General features: G+C 41.9%; 3 protein-coding genes across 3 annotated transcripts; 2 read left to right on the forward strand and 1 right to left on the reverse strand.

Moving 5' to 3' along the window:
- The first annotated feature begins 4321 nt into the window (after positions 1-4321).
- On the forward strand, positions 4322-12075 carry LOC131264615 (C-type lectin 37Db-like). Its single transcript, XM_058266890.1, has 4 exons — positions 4322-4460; positions 10880-10980; positions 11049-11157; positions 11221-12075. The coding sequence occupies exons 1-4, from the start codon at positions 4322-4324 to the stop codon at positions 11460-11462; spliced, it is 591 nt and encodes a 196-aa protein (XP_058122873.1). The 3' UTR covers positions 11463-12075.
- A 936-nt stretch (positions 12076-13011) lies between these two features.
- On the forward strand, positions 13012-13857 carry LOC131267645 (perlucin-like). The gene is made up of 3 exons (XM_058270570.1): positions 13012-13190; positions 13274-13350; positions 13421-13857. The coding sequence occupies exons 1-3, from the start codon at positions 13106-13108 to the stop codon at positions 13790-13792; spliced, it is 534 nt and encodes a 177-aa protein (XP_058126553.1). The 5' UTR covers positions 13012-13105; the 3' UTR covers positions 13793-13857.
- A 1-nt stretch (position 13858) lies between these two features.
- On the reverse strand, positions 13859-14610 carry LOC131267646 (uncharacterized). Its single transcript, XM_058270571.1, has 3 exons — positions 14477-14610; positions 14321-14403; positions 13859-14227 (listed from the first exon to the last, which is right to left on the reverse strand). Exons 1-3 carry the CDS (start codon positions 14565-14567, stop codon positions 13889-13891), a joined length of 513 nt encoding a protein of 170 aa, XP_058126554.1. The 5' UTR covers positions 14568-14610; the 3' UTR covers positions 13859-13888.
- Positions 14611-22146: the final 7536 nt, after the last annotated feature.

The following is a 22146-nucleotide window of genomic DNA, read 5'->3' on the forward strand; positions in this document are numbered from 1 at the left end:
TCTCCCGGATGACATTTGGTTGCGAAGCAGATAGAATGATACCAAACATTTTACATTCGTTGCTAACAGCCAATTTAGGGTATGTAAAAAAAACTACGAAGATGCTCCGGAATTCATTGTGCTCCAACAAATCCTCCCGGTGCTGTTTGAACTTTCACACTTCAAACTGTGGTGAAAAAATAAACTGAAATGAATAATTCCTGTTAAATTCTGACCGTCACCGCGGTCGCTTCTACTTGTCTTCCCGACTGTGCTGAGACTAATATGTAAATTTTGCGTATCTTCGCACCAAATCACGCGAAGTCGATTCGAAGCGGAAACCCGAACCGCACCTACCGCCTCTACCGGTTTCGAAATGCCACCAGAACACATTGACCTCCGCGCCCGGCGCTGATCGTCGATGCGTCGCGAATCAGATCGACCGGAATGGTTCCAGCCGCAGGCGCTCTAGAATTACCGGCGAGCGGCAGACCAGGCGCGCGAGCCCACTTCTCAATTACCATCGCAAGGCTGAACGCTATTTTTATCTCCACACGCCATGGCGGTTGAGGTTCTAGAATATACAAGAATTAAAGAAGGGGGAGAACCCCAGCACAAAACAACACAACAACCGGACGTCGTCACCTTTCATCAGTTGCAACTTTAGACTAGAATGGGAAAAAGACAAAAAAAAAAACAAACAGAAAACGGATCGCCACGTTCCGAAACCGGAATGTCGAACTCATTTACAGCTCCTCTCGAGCCCAAACAATTCTGCAAACCAACAATATCGTTACCTCGTAGCACTAGATGCCTCCTAAATTCCATTTCGAAGGAATTTCAATTAGTGCATGTCAAGCTGGATGGTCTATAGAAAACATAACAGAGTAGAACATATAGCAAAGCTATCGTAAAACCGTACAGAATGCTGATCCGATGATTGCTTTATGAATAATCCATATCCTCTAATTGTTATGATCTGGTTCGCGCCGTACAGAGTGGACAAGTGAATTGTGTATGCATATTGCTCTATTAAACAAGCCCAAGAATGCTCCGGTGGTTATGTAACGTGCCAAGAAGGTGCCAATTAATTAGGATTAATTATTGTTTACGCTCGAAGCGCGTGCCAAAGACTTCGATCACTCAGATTTTGTATTTTTGGTTGTGTAACACGCAATAGAAGTCATTCCTATTTGGATCCAGACGAAATAGGTTGAGCAATTTTTAAGTTAACTTGAAAAGTATATTTTCACATGTGGATCCACATCAAAATCGAAATTAATTAACCTGGATTGGGTAGTATAAACAAGTGAGTGCAATGGGCAAATGATATTCATTTGACATCAAGAAGCGCGAAACAAAGCGAAGTATAAAAGTCGGTGTGCTTGAAGGCGTACTAAAATCAACGCATAAAGAAAAAAAAAATAAGTAAATCCATTCGTTGTTGAATTCCAGACGGAGTAAAATAGCACAAGCTTTAATTGAATTTTGTCTTTCTCTTCTAGATACTTATTCTTTCGAATAAATGGTACAGGGAGACTGTCACCGAGCAAAATCATTCCACCGAACGTAGAAAGTAAAACCCGAATGCTACCATTTTACTCTCTTTCGAGTCCGACTGAATGAAACCTCAACCCATTCACCTGCTGTAAGGCCGGCTGTCTGACCGGTGTTGTTGAACAAAAATTTTAATCAGGACCAATCAAACCGACTACCCAACTAACCTCCGCATGTCGTGGTCTCAAAACAAGTCCCAAGGCTGTCCCCAATCGGCCAGAAATTTGGCGAAAGAAAACTAAAGCCACGAGGGGAGAAAACCTCAAAATGACCCCTCGCATCGTACATAACGCGCGGCTTTTGCTTTCCGTACGTACGTAGCAGCGTTTGCAGTCCATTATCGGACAACCGGTGCGGTATTTTATATGCAATAACATTTAGCTGTTCGAGGACAACTGGCAGTCGCACGGAAGGAGTAAGAGTGACTTATGGGCCAATCACGGCTTGGCGCTCGGTAAACATTCTTTCCATACCAAAAACAGCGGAACGCCATGACGATTGGGTGACTGAATTGACGCCCAAAATTCGCACCAACGTATTGTTTGTACTAGAGAGAAAAAGCGATCGAACAAATTATCAACTCGTACTGAGAGAAAAATATCTTATGAATTTGTCAAACATACCCTACATGGAGATTGCGTAACAATTCCATATTTTTCGCTATTTGAGGATGCACTTAGCAAATTCCATAACAATGTTTTATTTGGCAACACGTGCATCTTTGGTTAGTCTGTAAAGTTTTCTTTTTTCTGTTCTTTCCTTTCTTTAACGCTAGACAACGAAAGCAGTCAAGTTTTGAAATTGCGGCATGTCCATATGCTTTTCAGGGATCAATATAGGGATACAATCGGGTCTCAACATTTAAAAACATGTTTTCAATCTTTTTTTTTATAGAATAAATATTAACCCAGAAAAAAAGTTCTCTTTAAAGCACCAATAATAAAACAATATTTGAAAAAACCACTAGTCCAAAACTAGTTCAATATATTTAAGATGAATAATTGCGCCTTGAATAGTCGTCAAAGATCAAAAGATATACAAATTAACATAGTACCGCATCCCACATCACGCATTGAGACGCTTGCGTACGAAATTATGGAGCAAACCATTAAACGGAAACAAACTATGGACGATTGTGGAATTCGCCACTTTGAACTCAATTATTGGCGTAATTTTTAATCATTAAAATATAAAATAAGCTTATTTTTGAATAGCGTTTAAAGTATTTGTTTTCTATGGCACAGGCTAATAGTTTTACTTTTCGATACATGGAAATTAACTAAAGAAACTAACAATGCAAAGATCAGCAGCAGTTCATAGTCAGAAAAATGTCTTTCAAAACTGATAATATTGCAGCGTTTCCAACAACAGCGGTCAGATGGAAATCATTCGATCAAAGAAAACGTTGATTTTCAGATGGGATTGGCGAGCAATATGCGAACTTGACTGGAACTCCTTTGCTGGACGTTAGGCTCGTAATATTTCTGTATGTTTGTGCAGCCCCAGATCGACCGGATTGGAGACGCCAGGTCTGGCCACGATATGTTAACATGCGCCACATTTCCAGGAACGATGCGCACGATCACTCCAACGTTACGTACAACCCGAAAGCGCCACCTCCCCAAATCGACGGCTGTGATGATGTAAAGTCACCTGGTGAGCTTTTTTTTATCCGTTTCTTCGAGGTCCAGATTTCTCTCCCTCCCTTACTTCCCACCCATAAAAGGGATCGCGCGGTTACGCACGAACCAAAACCAGAGTGAAATGTCGCTACGAAAGGCACATCCCAAACAACGTCAACCGGCCTCAGGCTGCTCACAGGAGATGTTTACAGTTTGCACGACAACGTTATTCAATTTTGACGCCCGACGTGTCCTTCGCGCGGGGCCAACTTGTTGGGGAGCATAGAATCCGCTCGCGCTTTCTGACGCGATGGTGAAACCGAAACTGCATTCCTAGTGCCCGGTGGATCTCGCCCTCTGCTCACCCATCCTCATGCCCAGCCTCGAACGGTAGCGACCGCAGACACCTTGCCCACTCCAAGGCCATTCGGTTCTAAGACCCCCTGGTTTTGTTTGTGTTGTTGCAAATCCTTCGACGGCAAAACCGATTAGCATAACGGCGCGCGCGCGCGGGGAGATCCTCGGCGGATTGGCTAGTTAAAGCTTGTTTCGCGTTCGTGGTTCGATTTTCCGTCGCACCATTTGCCGTCACCCGTCCGCCGCTTTGGGGGCGCGCAAACAAAACGAAAGACTTCAACCGCGCTCGATCGAAGCGACGAACCTCGAGGAAGGTGACCGAAGACGCTCGCCTTTGCTGTGGATCGTTTTCAACGCGGTAAAGACCCAGTTGTCGGGTATTTTTTCTCTCCCCAATGCCCCCTTCTCAATCACTTCTTCAACCCCTTCCTTTCGCCCGGGGGTGGCTTTGTTGTCGGTCGCGGCGTTTGGTGGGGGAAAGGCTCGCACATGCACCGACCGGTCGCGCGCGTCTTTGGCCGAGCGCGTGCGTGTTTAGTTGCGGTTTGGCAGTCGTCACGTCACGAAGCTCGCGAGTGCAGAGTGTTTCTTTTTCTTTTCCATCCGATTTTCCCCGTGTGTGATCGTGCAGTGTATTTTTCCTAATAGTCGTCCGCCTCCCAGTGGGTTTATATTCGCATGCGTGCGTGGGATCCGAGCATCCCTGTCCTGAAGTGCATTGTTCCTTTTGAGCTTTCGTCCCTCGGACGATCGGTGTTCTGGATTCGGAAGGGGCAATTTGCGATTGAAATCAAACCTAAGGCACGATGGTGCAACAGAAGCTGCTTCCCGGCGCTCAGTGGAACCGAATGGGGTTCATCCTGGCCGTGCTGCTCGTGATATTCAGTGAAAGTGTTGTTCGATGCGCGACCCCAAAGGCTCTCGCAGGCAACTCCCACGGTACTAGTAATGACTGTTCTAGTGTAAAAATGCTTGCTCCTTGTTGTATTGTATCTTAAACCTTTTTTAAATGCAGTTTTAGTTTACTGTTTGTAATTATTTATCTTCTTTGCACGGTGTTTGTGATTTTCATATAAAATCGTTTTCAGTTTAGTGGTTCTCGTTCCTTTTCAATGGAAATATTCTCACATTGAAACATCAAATACTTCGTACCACCAATGAAATGCAAACGATTGGAAATTAGAACAAAATAAATATTACTGACAATGATGTTTCATAAAATTCCAAAAATAGGTACAACAATTTCTGTATGCAGACGAAATGCCTCCCAAAATTATTTAATGCTAAACTCGTAGGCAAAACTGGACCTTTCTCCTGGTGCGTACCACATAACAGATGAACTTACGGCCAGGATAAGAGGGATGAACGCGGGACGAAAGGGAATCGCTCGATTAGCATAATTGCGCCCGAAGAAAGTAACCCTTTCGGTTCGACTGACTTTTGGACCCGGTTTGCTTTGGGGATGGCAAGAGGGGTGAAGCCTTTCCCGGCCCCTCGTTTCCAGTGCCAAGCCGAAACAAGCTCCAGGATTACGGTGCAGATTACGTTACCGAGCGGCCGGAGACGGTTGATCCATCCATCAATGGACGAGATCGATTCAATGTTATGCTACTTCGCTTACATGTCCTTTCGCAATAATGACCTTAATTATATACGCACACACATGCGTGCCAGCACGAGGCGATAGAGAGAGATCCAGTCAACAAATACGTACACACTAGAAACCCGATCGCGCAATGACTTCCATGGTGCAGCGATTTTTTCTCACCTTAGCCTCACGTAAAACGCATTCGGGTTTGGGGTTTCGTTTCTGTTTTCAGTGTCTCCCTCGCACCAGCTGCGATCGATACGGCGTGCGTGCCTTTAACGGCTTCACGGCGCGTGAAGTAAACCGTGCGACGCGTATGTCGTAAGCTTCCGGTTTGATTGGCGCCGGTGCGTTGAGATGGAGATTTTCACCATCGGAAAACGCGGGCCCTTTCGTAGGCCAACAAAGGCGCTTCGGAGGGAGGGTGCTTGGATGAATTTGCCTGCTATAAAGTATACGAATTTGCTGGCAAATCATTTAGCTAATTCATTCATGGCAATGATAGTTCGTCTGTGTTTCGGATTTCTCCAACGTCCCGCTAATAATTATTTGGTATGAATTCTATCTTCAACTTAAACAATATTCATGCATAACCTGTATTTAGTATTAATGAGTAAGGCACTGTATTGCTATCATCCCGAATTATTGCTTTTTCTTAAATTACATTTTCATATACTATCCATAATTTGGTTTTACCAACTTATGTAAGAATACACAATCTTATTATATGTCTTATTATAGTCTAGCTTTCATAACAAATTCGGTTTCAAAAAGTTTGTCAAAAAGTTTTAAATTTAAGATTGCAACAATTTTTATTTACTTGATTTAGTTTTGCTACTAAACACTGTTTTAGAACATTTCATAACATTTAATAAACCAACGTTTTAAGAAAGCAAAGAGCAAAGCAGTTAATGAGGGACGTAGCAGGAAACGTGTTAAAAACGTAAGATTAACACGAGATTGTTGCATTCTTCTATATGCAATCAAAATTCGAGATTTGTTGTTCGTGAGACGAAACCGAATAATTATGCCAAATATATTTAATCTCTTTCCACAAGCACTCCTAAAAATTAAGAAAATAAGTTGTCACTTCTATTGAACTGAATAGACAACAGTAAAATGGAAAAAATGGTACGATGAGATTGATTTAAAACGTACTTGTAGATGTTTTGGTGTATAACAACTATCAAGTTAAAGGATGTAAAGACTGTGAAAGCTATTCATCATCTCAGGATGAATAATGTTCCTCATTAATTCGACCTGGATCGTATGGGAAGAGTTTTACGATTGACATTTGCTGTTGGATGGAATAAAACTAGAAGAAACAGGCAAACGTCATCTACCCAATCAAGTTAACGAAACTCATCAATAGCAGCGTGATTGCAAATAAATTGGTTTAACCTTTCACTTCCCTAAATCTAAATACCATGCAGCTTAAGCCAGCCTAGAAAGGCGATGATTCGATTCGAAATTGTGACCATACTTCACGTACGTTTCCAATCGGGGGTTCGGTCCTATTTCGGGGGTAATGATGTTTACTCAAATCAATCACACCCAAGGCACGAATCTATCACAGCCTCTCGTGTCATGGTTCCATCAAGCAGCAGGTCCATTTTTGGCAGTTCACTCTAGCGCAGAATGAATGCGTCCTTCCCTCGGCTCTGAGCCAAGCTCAGTCGCGTGGCTTTAAATGAACCAGAAATGTTTCGAATAAATCACACGCTGCGCGTTACACTTCATATTGTGCACATTGTGACACTTCAGCACTCGCATGCCGGCGTTGCAGCTCATAAGGGGTAGCGTTAACGATGGATTGTATTCAAATCGAACCAGCTGCAGCGAACTCGGTACGCGTGTGCGTGCGGAATCTCGTGCTCAGCCATCACTTAACACGCACCACCGCCATTGCCCCATTGCACGCACGCACGGTGGAGGCTGCACGAGGAAACCGGACCGCATTCTTACCAAGCAAGACACGTGTTTCAATTGAGGCATTCGAAGGTGATCATAATGATGTTTCCAATGGATGCCAAACGAGCACAACGCTGGCGGAAGACATGTGACCAATCGGGTACACAATTGTTTCGAAACGATCAAGCCTGCCAGCCCAAGATCATGAAGTCCCAGCCGATCCATTGACAAATGGACGACGATTGTTTCGTTTGATTTCTTCCTCCGGCCCCCGCTGGTACTTTTGCTTTGGTTTGGTTTTTCTTTTCGCTTCTCGCTTCTCGGGCCTCGAATGCACGAATTACGAAAAACTTCACGCCGAGTCGATCCGCAGGCCGCCAAAGGTTGGGTCAGGGTTTAAAGTTAATTTTTCCCTAGGAACTAACCTTCTCCTCTTTCGGTGCGTCCATGTGAATTAAATGACATTTCGATCCGTGTTTTTGTTGTTTTTCATCAGCTTGAGTCTTCAAAAAGTCATCATGCGTCGGACGGTTCATCAGATCTCTAGCAGTGCTTTCGTTTTATAGTGACCGATACGTTTCTCTCGCTTGCAACGCTTGCACATTCTTGACCGAGTCGAGTCGACCTCAAGCCCCTTTAGCTCAAGATCGAACAGAGACAAACGCTAAGAGGGTTGTTTGATAAACATCTTTCGCGGTCCTCCTTTGGTGCAATCGGGGACCGCCGACAATTTTCCAGCTGGCCCGATGAAAAGACCCATGAAATCAAAACCGATGCTTCACGGTCGTCATTGCTTCTGCCCGCGGGCAAGGCAACCGAGATGGGACGGATTACCACGGCTGTTTCTGGAGAGGGGAACACAATGTGGGAAATGTAGTCGGAAAGCCATCTGAAAGCTACCGCGGTGACGATGATAGATCTTCTTTACTACGGTCATTAGATGTTCGGCCTCCGGTTTTCGACGTAGATTGTAGTTTGCCACTACAAGCACTAAAGCTTTGGCACTAAAGATCGCAAGCTGGTATGTTTTTTTTTGTGAGCTATCATTTACTGTTTTTAGTATCAAGCTTTGTACCGCAGTCAGAGAAAAATTAAACTTCACACAGACTGCCACAACAAGACTGCCAAACAACAAAAAAAGTAAATTGGATTGGAAAACCAGGTGTAGTTTTCAAAATTTTCCCGTATTTCCGTTGCAGCATACACATCATTTTCAAATGAACTTCAAAATATTTTATTCTAAGTAGTACCTGTTTGAGTCAAAACAAACATCTAATTTCTCTCAGTCAATTTTTGCATTCCTTTATAGTAATGTCAATATAAGTTCTATTTAAAATAATTTTCTGGCTCATTATAAACTTAAGTTAGACAAGCAGCATTTAATTAGAACCTTAGTTAAGATGTGTACACTAAAGCACCACCTAATGACATCTCTTAATCCGATAATTTTGAACACACCCTAAAACGAGTCTTTACCAACATTTCAAACTTTTTTCTTTGTTTGTGTCAAGGCGATCCCTGAGAAGTAAAAGCACCGGGTGAAGCCTTCTCAACCCAACGTGTCGCATCCTCGATTTTGTTGACTCGGGATGCGCACTTGTCGGTGTTTACATACGTTTCGCAGAAGCGTTTTACTCTCCGCAATTGCCGACGCCGAACCCAAGGCCGGTTTGAGCATTGCAGCGGTAGGTGATGAGTGGCACTTTCGGGGTACGGAATGAATGTCAAGGCGTTACCACATAATTAATCTTGCATTAAAAGCCACCGAAAATCGGCGGAGGATGCAGCGCGTCGCCAGAAGCCATCATGCTGTCGCGGAGGCCATCGTGGGGGGGAGAAGAAGGTACGATTAAAATTGACAAAATATACCTGAACATTAAATGAGCGACACTCGCACCACGATTACCATCACATGCTGCGCAGGGTTCCGTCCTCGCGAGAAGATGTCAAAATTGAATTATCTCCATACCGCGACGCGTTGCGCAAGCGCTTTCGTCGGTGGCTGGCGTTACGAGGTGTCCATTCCGGCGATCCGACGCCTTGGTACGAACCCTGCTTACATAAGGGCGGTTGGTTGCTTTTATGGACGGAAAACACGAACCCAAAGAGGGTGCAGCATGCTCGGCTCTATCTGGACGCAACGCAGAAAAGAAACAAAAATATTGAGCTCATCCTCGGGATATTAAGTCAATTTATCTTGCGATACTTGCAAATCCTGGGTTGAACATATAAATTGCCAGGATTTGAATTTGAGCCTCAACCAGTAGAATAAATATGGCCTTAAGGGATGCAGAATATATTATAATCAAATTTTTAAATAGTTTTTACAAGTTTTACCTTATACTGTAATTACATTTGTTGGATACATTCCTATTCAGAACAAAATAACAACGGAAAATTAGAGGAAGTTCCATTAATAGACCGTATTTTAATATAACCTCTATTTAAAAAAACATTACTTAATATTTAATAACGTTTCTACCAGATTTTAATTTAGACGTGAATTATTTGACATCTGAAGCGTTATGAAATAGTATTCATAATTATTATTAAAAGGTATAAGACGTAAAATTTTGAAACCTTAATAAATCTCCGTCGCAAGGTTATAAATCAAAACTTGTCATGATCGCCGCTGATTGGCTTGAAACGAGCAAGTAACAACAGTGAACAGCTTTGTTTCTTCGGTTTTATTGCTCCGAAGGCAAATGAACGCTGGTTCATGCTGATTTGTCCAGCTTCCTTTCCCGCATGGTTGCTTCAAGAAATCATTTCATTAAAGCATGTCGATATTCTCCAACCATCACAGGAACTTCTTCCTTCACGTCAGTTCGCAGGAATGCTAGTGACCTTAACCTTAATGCACCTGCGTGTTCAATGCAGAAGTCTCTTTAATCTGTCTTCTATCTCCCGCTCTTTGCATGCTTCATGTCTCTGATTGACCACTGGTTAGTTCTGACATCCAAGTGGCACAAAGTGTCATGATCATCGATCACATTCACTTGATCTTTCAGAGGATCCACAGATGACAGGCTCTTGGTCGTAAATTCCGTGGCAGTATCCTCCATCTTGATGGCACTTTTTAAATAATTCGCTAGTTGGGATTCTGGTTTTTGGAGCGCACGCGCGCTTGCAACACATTCCAGCGCACGAATTTAGCCTCGTATCTCTCGAGATATAATGCCAAATTATAGGAATTCTATTCAAATTTTGTGCTCAGATTAGCTACTTTTTGTTTTTTTTTTACCTTTTCTTTTTCATGGTCTTAAATTACTGCTTCGTTCGAGGTTTCTTTGCCATGGCATTCGTTAGCTTCAGATCGACATTTCGTAGCCTTTTCTATCGCCTGGATGGAGAACCAACAATAAACTTAACGTCCTAATTAGAGGGACTTAGAGCCGCATGTGTGGAATAGTTCAAAAGGAAATGTAAAAAAGAAATACATTAAATTAACGTTGTCTAAACGATACATATTTTGAATATATATTTGTATTCTTTTCTCAAAAAATAAAAAAAAACCATAGACCATTAAAAACGTAAAACGGAAGAGAAATTAAATAAAGAACCAAATTATTTACCTGAGATTTGAAGACACTATGGCCTAGCACGGATACGTTTGTATGAAATTAAAGGAATCAATAATGTTTGTATACAGTATACTATTTGTTTTTGGAGCTTTTTGTATTCATGGACAGACTCCTCATCGCATAAGGTTTTATTCGTGTTCCTTCAACAAAGATAGATAGTACATACGGATAGTACGAATCAATTAGACAAAAACAGAAATCGTTTGCTTGTGTTGACTTCGAGTATGGTTTTCAATTTCCTAACAAATATTCTAATTACCCATTTTTTTTTTAAATTATAGATTGCCCGAACTGCGTCGAAGAGTCCTCTGCACCGACACGGTGGACGATGCCGTTGCTAAAACTTGGAGAAAAGCGTTACTACCTTAGCATTTTTTTCAAGGTATGCCATTTGTGTTGTCTGAATCAATTAATATGATTAATTCTTTTTGGAAATACGTTACATCGCAGGCAAATTGGTTCAAGGCTCTACAGTACTGCCGGTTCCATGGAATGCAGCTAGCCAGCATACAGACACAAGAGGAAAACGATCGACTGGAAAAATACGTGAAGGATTACGGTAAAAAAACATTTGCGCCTAAGGCGAGTAATGGTCCCTTCTAACGATTCCATTTCGCTTTAGGGTTGGCAACGGAACACTTCTGGACGTCCGGTACTGATTTAGCCGAGGAGGGAAGCTTCTTTTGGGTCTCGAACGGGCGGCCACTTTCATTCACCAACTGGAACGCCGGTGAGCCGAACAACTTCCGCTACGAAAATGGCGAAGAGGAGCACTGCCTGGAGCTGTGGAATCGGGACGGCAAGGGCTTGAAGTGGAACGACACACCGTGTAGTTTCGAGACGTATTTCATCTGCGAGGTGTAGATGAGTATGAACAGCAGTCGTTGAAGGAAGCAGCGTTTCTTCCGAATGCCAAACTCAATCCTGCAGATCTTTTGCCGTTATCCGCCGGACAGTTCCGTACCAGCGGACATCGGCGTTCTACCGACCACGTGTTCATCAAATCCGTGTCATCAGAATGAGAGTGAAGCACCCTCATCCGCTCATCCCATCTGTTCCCACTGTTTCACTCCCTGCTTCCCACTTTCTCGATGCAACTTCTTTCCCTTCTATCGTGTAGTATTTATAATATGTAGTTCAAACATACAACATGCGGATTCAATCGTCTGGATCCGTCCGAGGGCGTGGAAAACAAGCAAACAGACAAATACTGAAGCACAACTACACCTAGCGAGCTAAGATCACTCGTACGTACGATAAGTTTTGTGTTGTTAGTAGACTATTTCTTGACGCTATTTACATTCACAGCTAGTTTGTTATTTTTCATCCGCGGAATCTTTCCCTCATGCCACGGTTAGGTTTATCTCCCTTATCGCTGTGTCGTGTTCTACTATCGTGTTCAATGGAGTATGTGTAAATAAGGTTGCGCATTGCTGGCCAGAAATGTGTAGATTAATTATATACGAATAAATTGTCATACTCATAAAAAAATCAATCCACCGGGTAATATTGATGGGTACATACAAAGCTATAACGTGAAAGAAATCTATTGTCATTGTTCTTAAAGAAATCGTTTAATTTCAAATATAAGCAATAGCGGAAACGTTGCATAAAATGTTACATGCTCCAAGTTTTATTTTATTCCGTAACAGTTACTGTTCATCTCCACATAGCGAACTCATAGGAAACTCTGGTGAAACTCCTGTCAAAGTTGTATGGAGTTTCGAGTTTCCCGAGTGCGCTAAGTGGACACGCATTTGTTTCGGTCTTCTTCGCTTCTTCTTAATCCGTCAGTTATTAAACGTCAGAACGAGGGGCTTTGCTAGTGCTGTCAAGAGTTTCCTACCAGTTTCCTACGAGTTTCCCAGCTGTTGCGGGAACTGAGTTCGACAGTTCGTCGGAGGACAGTTCGCTATGTGGAGATGAACAGTAACTGAACTCTTAAACAACATAAACTGTATTTCTACTATGTTATTAATTAATTATCTAAAAAAGAAGTATTTAAAAGAAAAAAAAACAATAAAAATAACTAAATACAATACAAAAACCTGAAATTTTTTTATTAAATACGATTAAAAAAACTGAATATTTTTTTAGGATTTGGGTTTTAGTTAACGCAATAAAGATTTTGATAGTAGCTTTGTGCTTAGGTACAAATTGCAAATAGAAAAATGAAATATAATTTTAATTTTTGCTTCGTGCGTGATTTCAAAAGTTTTCTTCCTATCTTTCACTGAAACGGAAGAATATTTTAATATTACTGGCAAAAAAGCACACTCTGGAATCGTTATCTACGAATGAAGGTAGGCTGACCACTCGAGCGTATGCCGAACATCTACGTTCCATTATCACCATTCTTACCATTCAATCATTCCGCGCAATCACACAGAAAAGTCCCGAGGGCAGATCCTTCACGACATTGCTACGAATCACATACAATTTGCGTTACTTAGTTTATTACAGTAGGCAGCAGTTGTTCTTAACCACGCCAATCAGAGTCAAGTGCAATGGCTTCGACAAGTGTTTTACTGATTCCTGCTCTACTGATCGCCCTTGTGTGCGGCCAAAGTTCTGGCCCACGAAACGTAAACGGTAGGTATTTGGAAGCATTTTAGGACATTGTTTTTAAATTAAAACGGAAGTTATTCTTAAACTGTTCTCCCAATTGTTTATAGATATCCTTATGTCGAATAAATGCCTCTGTCCATGCAAACCGTTTTCTGTTAAGGAATATTACATCCCGATTAGCCGTGTGAGTATATTGTTATCACGCCAGGGTCTAGTGGGCTTCCTTTGAACTGGTGGAATGTTTACATTTGCAGACAAGCGACTGGTTTGGAGCGGTGTCCTACTGCCGTTCGTCCGAGATGGAAATGGCCGAAGTGTTGAACGAGGCTGAGGCGGAACTGCTGCGCGAAACGCTTGCTGAAGAGGACTCCGATTCCGATTTGGAATTCTACTGGATCGGTGCAAACGATCTCGTCCAGCCAGGACGGTACGACTGGTCTCTGACAACACGTACCGTTACCTACACAAACTGGGCCTCCGGGGAACCGAACAATGCGCGCGTAGAAGGGGAGGACGGACCCATGGAGAGATGCGTTGCAGTTGAAAAGAGTACCCTCGAGTGGAACGACTTCTTGTGCAAACAGGAAAAGAGATTCGTTTGCCAACGGTTTCGGAACGATTGGTAGGAGCATGGACGAGCACGATACACTACGCGCCTTCCAAAATAGATCGAACGAATAAAGAATCAGCAGCCACACATTTATTCTATTTTATTGCTTTGTTCAATATTCACAAATCACCTGCCTTGATTTCGCTTCACAGTCCGATCCGGACCATAACATGCTATATCCATTGATGGTGGCACAAAGCGCATGCGAAGGACCGAAACGCGGTTCCCTGGCGCCGACCCAGTTTGCGTTATGCACCTCCCGGTCGGTGAGACCCCACCGGAGCTTGCGACCCGAGACCAGGTTGTTTGCACCGATCCAGTACTGCACGTTGCGGTTGTAGCGGTGTGTGAACAAGTATTGCTGAAGTTGCACGTGCTGACTAGCGTCCTCGATCGACGCAATCGACATTCCCAACGCGTTACAGTGCGCCACGGCATCGTACCAGTTCTCCTACATTCGTGAGGTTCGGTCCGGTGAGGAGTGGCAAGAAGAACGATGTCGATGAGAGGATCCTACCAATTCCGAAACATTGAATATACTTACCACCACATCATACGAAACTTGGTAAAGTTTTCCCCCTTTCGGATTGCCGCAAGGACAGATGCACAAGTTCTGGGTCAGCATTTCTGCAAATCAATCAGTGTGAGATTGTTCAGTGGCGGGCACAGTTCATTTCAGTCTGCTTGCTTGAAACCTTACCCTGGGCCGTTCTGGGGACGTTACAATCGACAAAGGTTAAGGCGTGCAACAAGAACGCCAGTCCCCCAGCGAGCACTATGCACAGTTTCATGATGAAGGCTTAAAGTTTGGCACCAAGCTTCCCGAGACACCACTACGCGATTCACAAGCACCAATGGTCAATATACAGGGGATGCTGCGAGCTGCTGGCAGTCGAACGGCTTATCAACTGCCTGATTAACTCGCCCAGCACGGATTCAAAACAACTGACGAGGAGGGAAACCCCACTATCACACCGATAGGGAACTACGTTGATAGCATATGAACAGAACCAATCTCCCTGGACCATTAATGAAGAAACATTTTCTGAGGCTCATTGACTATTTTTTTTTTATGTGGCACGACATCCCCTAGTGGGACAAGGCCTCTATCCGAAGAGAGTTTGTGTGACCGAAAGACGGTATATTATAGATCGGTGGTCAGCCGTTCGTAATACCGGAGGGTGCCAGACTCGAGATTCGATCCCACACCTGTGGCGTGGTGTTTCCTCGCGCTACCGCTGCGCCATGGGCACCCCCCATTGACTATTGAAGTAACAAAATTTACTTAAAGAATTTATTTTTTATCGATAACGGACATATCGAAAAATGTAATTATTATTCCCCAAAAAATGCTCTACGGTAACTACATTAAATACAAATACAAATACAAATTATTATTTTCATTCTTTCATCTGAACACAATGCTAAAACATGAATTAGTACGCAAGTAAATTAATTTACTATATCAAAACTTCTTCTAGTCGAACAAAACACGACGATGACAATTGTTGCATACGTATAACGGTATTTTTTGTAATGTCGTTTAACGTGGGACGTTCGTTGCGAGGAAAACGTTGGCCCCTGGTGGCAAAATCAGCATGCTCTCTCGTTCTGTCCAATTGACAATTGATACCAACAGAACGAGAAAGCATGATGATTTTGCCACCGGGGCCAGATCAACCTACGCTGCATACTAGTTGCGCTCAATGTGGAGTATCAGACAAGGTGGTTTCATCCCGAAGAAATTTCATTAGAAAAATGCTGGTTGCATCGTGTTCAACTATGTTTTGTTCAAATAAGACGTATAATATGAAAAAAGTGGTTAATATTATTTTACATCAGTTTACAGAAGAAGATTTATTATAAGATTCCGTTAGATGACCCATCACCCAACGGAGTGGTAGGTGGAGTGAGAGTTTATTTCACTCAGCCTCAGCACGGACTTCGTTTGAATGAATTCGATCAAATCGAGTACCCTTTGACGCAATATGTATTATATAAAAATTGATACCTCGGATTCATTCGATCGAAGTCCGTACTGGGGCTGATTTTGTTTCGCTTCATATGGTTTTCAGCAATTAAGAACTAAAATACAGAACGATTATACAGAATACAAATCGGTAAGAGGGGCACTTAGAAATGAATACTTGTCTGCCTTTGAGGTCAATTTAAAAACACTTTGAACTGATAACAGTGAATTTCGCTTATCACATCTTCTTTGTGATGCTTGTGGTTTCATGCTTCTACGAAGCATGTGCAAAACTAGAACTTAAAAATTGGTCACCAAGCGGCACAATGATCGAAAATGCAAAAAGTCACAATTTTGTTAGCCAAACGTAAATTAGAACACTTAATTTTTATATTTAATACTTGTTTTTCTCAACTATTTTTAGAAGTTTTAAATTTTTTATGACTGTTTGTTGATGCCTGGCAACAGATTTTACTTACTTTATTGCATATCTCTAATCAAATTTCTGCCTATTACAGTTTTGCTACCGATTTGTGCTGTATAAATGTTTGTAACATAACATTCTATATTATTTTGTTCAAATCTGTTATTACATTTCAAACTAGAGACTCAGATAGATGATTTAGAATAGTAACTTTTGTGTTATTTATAGCTCATAGTGAGTATAGTTAATGACGCAAAAATCTTAGTCTTGGAATATTATATTTATATCAACAATATCTGTCATAACGCCGACGAGGTGGTGAGCTTCATGGGCCGATTTGCAAACTGGCGCTACTGCTCGGCTGTCGCGGTCCCCATATACTCATTTAAGTTTATTAAGGTTTAAGTAGTTTAAGATGACCTATTCCAAGTCATAATTTTGACAGGATTGCTATTTTTATAGTTTATTGGTGTATCACGAAAAGTAGTTTGATCAAATTGATAAAACTAGACTTTCTTCAGATTCATTTTTGAAAGTTCAGTTTGATTTCGCCATGTTGGCATTGGTGTTTAGTGTGATAACACAGCATCGAATCGGGATAAATTATGAAAACGATGTAGCATTTCAAAATCAAGATTATTATTTCTATTGTTCGACGGTTTTAGTCCTCAGACAGTGTTTCAGTGCAATTTTTAATACATTTGCAGATCTTGCCCGACGCGACGCTTGGCTTTAGAAGGCAGAGTGTATTCAACGGGCAATCGCCGTTGTTGATGGCACACGGACTGTAGAATACGGGGCACACATTGGTCACAGCTGTGATGAAATTAATGTCACTCGTCGTATCAAACAGTGTTAAAGGTTTTTGACGCACCGCTTGATAATTAATACTTTCGATGATGCTATGAAATTATAATAAAAGAAAAAAAAAGTAGATGAATTGTTGCGAGAATAATTTAAATAGAAAAATACTCACTTTTCTTGCGTCCAATAAAAAAAATCATCCGTCACGGCTAAACGACGTGTGTTGGTAAGGTTGCCGACGACTGTGCGGATCCGCTTGCTGCGAGGTTCTATACAACTAATTCTTAAATAGGTGTCAGCATAGCAGACTTCTCCATTGGGCATGAAAATCTTAATATCTGTGTACGAGTCGTTTAATTTGGTTAACTTTGACAAAGCTTCTTGTTCAGATCCATCGAGATTGTACGACGCGATCGCGTTAGCTCCACGTAATCTGTACAGCTTTCCTTGTAAGGGGTCAATGGCGATGCCATAAGTTAGAGCAGCATTAACGTGCACCGTTGTCCGCAAGTCCGGGTAATCCAAGCTCGCCACCTCAATGGTTTCCTTTCCATAGTCAAGCCAATAAAGACGACGTGAGATCCAGTCTACTGAAACATACGCTGGATGTGCGAGATCCTCCGTGATGAAATTTGTCTTATCCGTCCCATCGTACTTGGCGCTAAAAATCGATTTAACTGAAAAATCAGCCCAATAAAGACGGCCCTCAACACAATCATAATCCAGGTTATACACCATGTTTCCCTCACTTATGCTAAATGATGGTTCACCATTCACTGGTACTCGAAAGATGCTTCCCTTTTGTATAGCAAGCAGGAACCCAGAGTCAGAACGATTCGCAGCATTACATTCAGTGTCTTTTCCAATCGCACCATCCTTGCAAGGTTCTAGTGCTTTTAACCACTCTGTCGTGTCCGTGTAGCGCAAAATCCATTTGCGGTATTTGGTAACATCTGTAAACACCATAGGTTTGAAACTATCGCATGTCAGAGGATTGACATTGGGTCTCATTGTGTTCAACGACACGATTCCTCGCAAATACCATGTGTCATTTACGTTGAAATACATGCCTACTCCACCATCCCTGTTGCAAACATTATTTCTATTACTTCCATCCGCACAGTACTTATGACTTGTTAAGCGGTTTCTGGTCGTTGCATTATCGTAAGCTAGGCATGTCTGTGCATCAATTACGCTTAAGTTGGCTTCTCGAAGTTTATCAGATGGCTCACCGTCTTTGTCCGAACCGAATCCAATTACGGTTCCATTCATACCAACAAGTTGATCCTGTTCACTATCTGCATTCCAAATACTTGCGGGTCGTACGGAGTTAGTTATTTTGATATCGGTAGATAGTTTCAGGATTGCAATATCGTTTACAACACTCGAGTGGTTAAAATCAGGATGAATTAAAATTTGTGCCACATTCAATAATTGGGTAACGGCAGTGATTCCATCAACATAATCAGTTCCAACGCGAACAGATAATTCATTTTGACGTATTACGCGATAACCCTCAGTAGTATTATAATAAAAACAATGAGCAGCTGAAATTGAAACCATAAAAGAAATATAAGACTAATGCATATGTTGGGATAGTGTTTATATAGTACACAGTAAAGAGTTACCAGTGATTACAGTGTTCTCGTTAACGATGGATCCTCCACACAAATAGCCAGTATTCTTTATCAGCGGACTATATATCGTGACATGCCATGGCCATTTCCTTTGTTTTCCGTCGCCATGACTAATAGACTTAATAGGTTTGGATTGTATAATTGTTGGTGGGTCCGGTAGGTCATCAATATGAAAAATGGTGCTTTTGCAGATTTTACCCAATCGCGTACGTGGACTAGGAAGGCAGATTGTGTTTTCTGTACAGCCACCGTTTTTCACGGCACATGGACTGTAGAGCATTGGGCAGACATCGGATACTGGGATCACTGGGGCACTTCCTAATTCCGTTACATTGTTCGACAAGGGCTTTTGACGCACCCCTTGCTGGTTAATGCTTTCGATCGTACCACTATGAAATGAACAGAAGAATGTTAGAAAGTTTGTTGGTGCACAAACCATAATAATACTTACGTTTTGTAATGCGACCAATACATTATGTCATAGGTTGCGGATAAGTAGAAGGTGTCGGTAACATTGCTGACGATCGTACGGGTCCGCTTGCTGCGAGTATCAATACACTCGATCGCGGATGTGTGTTGGTTTACGTAACAAAGTTCTCCGGTGGCTATGGAAGCTGTTATACTATTGATCCCTGAAGATTCTAACAACAGTTCTGATTCTGATCCATCGAGATTGGACCATCCAATCCCTCGATTCCCAACTGTTCTGTATAGTTTACCTTGCAACGGATCAACAGCGATTCTACTGTTACCTTCAACATTGAGCATCACCGTTGTCCGCAAGTCCGGATTGTCCATACTGGCAACCTCGATAGTTTCTTTTTCATAATCAACCCAATATAGACGACGCGAGATCCAGTCCACTGCACATTCTGATGGATCTAGATCCTTAGTGATGACAGCTTTCCTATTCGTCCCATCATACTTTGCACTAAAAATCGACTCATTTTCAGTCCAGTAAAACCGACCCTCAACACAATCTTTATCTATCCCGTATAAACTATTAACACCTAGAATTTCACGACCATTGAAGGCTAGTTCGTCACTTAACGAAATGCGCTTGACGGTTACATTTTTAACTTCCGATTGTAATACCAACAACAAGAAACCGTTATCAAAACGAGTCGCAGCGTTGCATTCAGTGTCTATTTCAATCGTACCGTCTTTACAAGGCTTCAGATCGTTTATCCACTTTGTAGTGTTCGTGTACCGCCAAATCCATTTGCGGTATTTGGTAACATCCGTAAATACCGTAGGTTTGGAACTGTCGCATAGATCTTCAGTCTCATTCGGTCGAATTGGACTGAATGACACAATACCTCTCAAGTACCACGTTTCACTAATCTTGAAGAACATGCCTCCTCCACTATCTCCGTTGCATGCGCTGACATCGTCTTTTCCACCAGCACAGTACATTTGAGTTGTTAAGTGCTTTCCGTACGTTTCATTGTCCCACGCAAGGCACGTTGGTGTGTCCAATACAGGTATCGTTGCCTCTTGAAGTGTATCAGATGGTTCATCATCTTCGTTCAAACCGAATCCAATCACGGTTCCTAGCGATCCAAATATTTGATTTTCGTCATTATCCACATTCCAAGTAGACACTGGTCGTACGAAGTTCGTAATGTTAATATCAGACGTTAACTTTAGAATTGTAATATCGTTCACAAGATCTAAGTAGTTATACCCAGGATGTACAATAATTTTTGCCACATCTAGTTCTTGTAGGTTTTCAGTTATTGCATCTCTATATTTACGGCCACCGTACACTTCTATATCATATTTACTTCTTATACTATCACCGTTAACAACACAATGAGCGGCTGAGAATTGAAACAGTTATGAATAATATAAGATCGGTGTGTTCCTGAATGTACAGTGGCAGGTAATCAAAGTCGGGCGCTCAACCATCGGACAATAGTTTTACTGTGAGTCAAGTTATCTTTATCATCGGAGTTGCTAACGACACCTACCTTCTCTGGAGTTCTTCAATCTTTCCTCTTATCTGAATTTCCAGAATAGTTGTTCGAAAAAATCATCTATAACTCGCTAGGAGCGCGAGGGGTGGCTCTTTTCCGAGCAAAACATGATACTGAGCGCTTGCGATTATGAACGACAACTCTTCATATTTTAGACGCTCCACGCGCAACTATTTAACCTTCACCCGTTCAACCAAATTTACCTACGTAAACGTCCAACCAGACTACCCGAGAAGTCCATACACAGAGGCGGATCATAGGGTAAGCAAACTAAGCTGTTGCTTGGGGCCCCGAGCTTTCGAAAGGCCCCGTCGTTTAGACTCATTTTTTTTTATTTCAACTTTGGAATTATTTTTATTCTTTTACAACAAAGTTGCTTGTTTAGCAAATGCGTGATGAGGTTATGAATTTACTTTTGAATGAAAGTAAATTAAGAATATGAAAATGTCAGAATAAATTCGACTCCTCATTAAAAATATGTGGTTTATTCTAATTTAAAATTTTATATATTTTGGGATATAGAATTAAATGATGAAAATATTGCATGTTTTTGGGGCCTCCAACTTATAGCTGCTTGGGTACCAGGGGCACTCATAGGAAACTCTGGCGAAAATCCTCTCAAACGAAGAACGAGTTTGTGAGGTGTTGCGACATTTTAGTGTGTTAAGAATGTTTATTCTCAAAAATGTTTCAAAAATGTAAAGCTTGGTCCATTTTGAGGTCAAAGCAGGGCTTTGACTGCCTGCCACTGTTTATTTACCACCGTATATTTTTTATTTACCAGTCAGGATTGTGTTGTTGTCAACGAAAGTTCCTCCACATATTGCATCTCTGATGAACAACGTGGCATGCCACGGCCATTTCCCCGGTTTTGCTTCCACGCCGTTATGAATAAGCGGAACAATACCGCCTTGAGTTTCAAACACACGAGCACATAGTGTCAGGATGACAAATAAAATATGCCTCCAAGAGGCAGGAGTGTTTAGCAATTTGAAATTGCTGCACGATGATATTTTAAAACGCGACATTTTTCACAATATTCACTCTCTTTATTGGCACTAAACACGAATCTGCACAAGTCGAAATCAAACTTATGACTGATATAGCGTTGATCTTTAAGCTTACAAAAAGTCCCCCACAGCTTATAATGTTATTTCCAAGCTTCTATTGCCATCTTGGGAGAAAAGAAGAAACATCGTGACTCTTGCGTGGGTTGATTAACTGGCAAAACTGGTTTCAAAGGTCGGCTATCTCTCTACAGTCTGCTGCAAGTAAAATAGGACGCTCGAAAAAAGAGACGATCTGCTGTCTTTTCGCAAGCCTACAGCATTCCCGGAACCGAATGTTGACCTTCAACGTATACCCCAGCGGGCATTGTTGCGCATCATTTCCCAACTGGCGGATTTTATCTTGTTAACATATTGTTATCATGTTTGTTACAAATGGTTTGTAGAAACCCTGTAACGATAGCAGCTTAACGTAACGGGCTGAGTACCAACGGATTATTTTGCCCGTGGAACTCACGGGCAAAAGGATATAAAGGGCCCTGCTGGCAGC

This window comes from Anopheles coustani, chromosome 2 (assembly GCF_943734705.1).
Source record: "Anopheles coustani chromosome 2, idAnoCousDA_361_x.2, whole genome shotgun sequence".
NCBI classification, from domain to species: domain Eukaryota; kingdom Metazoa; phylum Arthropoda; class Insecta; order Diptera; family Culicidae; genus Anopheles; species Anopheles coustani.

What these genes read in the sequence shown, in the direction of transcription:
- LOC131264615 (XM_058266890.1), top strand. Translation starts at nt 4,322, where the DNA reads ATGGTGCAACAGAAGCTGCTTCCCGGCGCTCAGTGGAACCGAATGGGG. An exon ending in AGGCAACTCCCACGGTACTA is followed by an intron (nt 4,461 to 10,879) that starts GTAATGACTGTT and finishes TTTAAATTATAG; the next exon opens with ATTGCCCGAACTGCGTCGAA. An exon ending in AAAATACGTGAAGGATTACG is followed by an intron (nt 11,158 to 11,220) that starts GTAAAAAAACAT and finishes ATTTCGCTTTAG; the next exon opens with GGTTGGCAACGGAACACTTC.
- LOC131267645 (XM_058270570.1), top strand. Translation starts at nt 13,106, where the DNA reads ATGGCTTCGACAAGTGTTTTACTGATTCCTGCTCTACTGATCGCCCTT. An exon ending in TGGCCCACGAAACGTAAACG is followed by an intron (nt 13,191 to 13,273) that starts GTAGGTATTTGG and finishes AATTGTTTATAG; the next exon opens with ATATCCTTATGTCGAATAAA. An exon ending in ATTACATCCCGATTAGCCGT is followed by an intron (nt 13,351 to 13,420) that starts GTGAGTATATTG and finishes TTACATTTGCAG; the next exon opens with ACAAGCGACTGGTTTGGAGC.
- LOC131267646 (XM_058270571.1), bottom strand. Translation starts at nt 14,567, where the DNA reads ATGAAACTGTGCATAGTGCTCGCTGGGGGACTGGCGTTCTTGTTGCAC. An exon ending in CGTCCCCAGAACGGCCCAGG is followed by an intron (nt 14,404 to 14,476) that starts GTAAGGTTTCAA and finishes ATTGATTTGCAG; the next exon opens with AAATGCTGACCCAGAACTTG. An exon ending in AAGTTTCGTATGATGTGGTG is followed by an intron (nt 14,228 to 14,320) that starts GTAAGTATATTC and finishes TCACGAATGTAG; the next exon opens with GAGAACTGGTACGATGCCGT.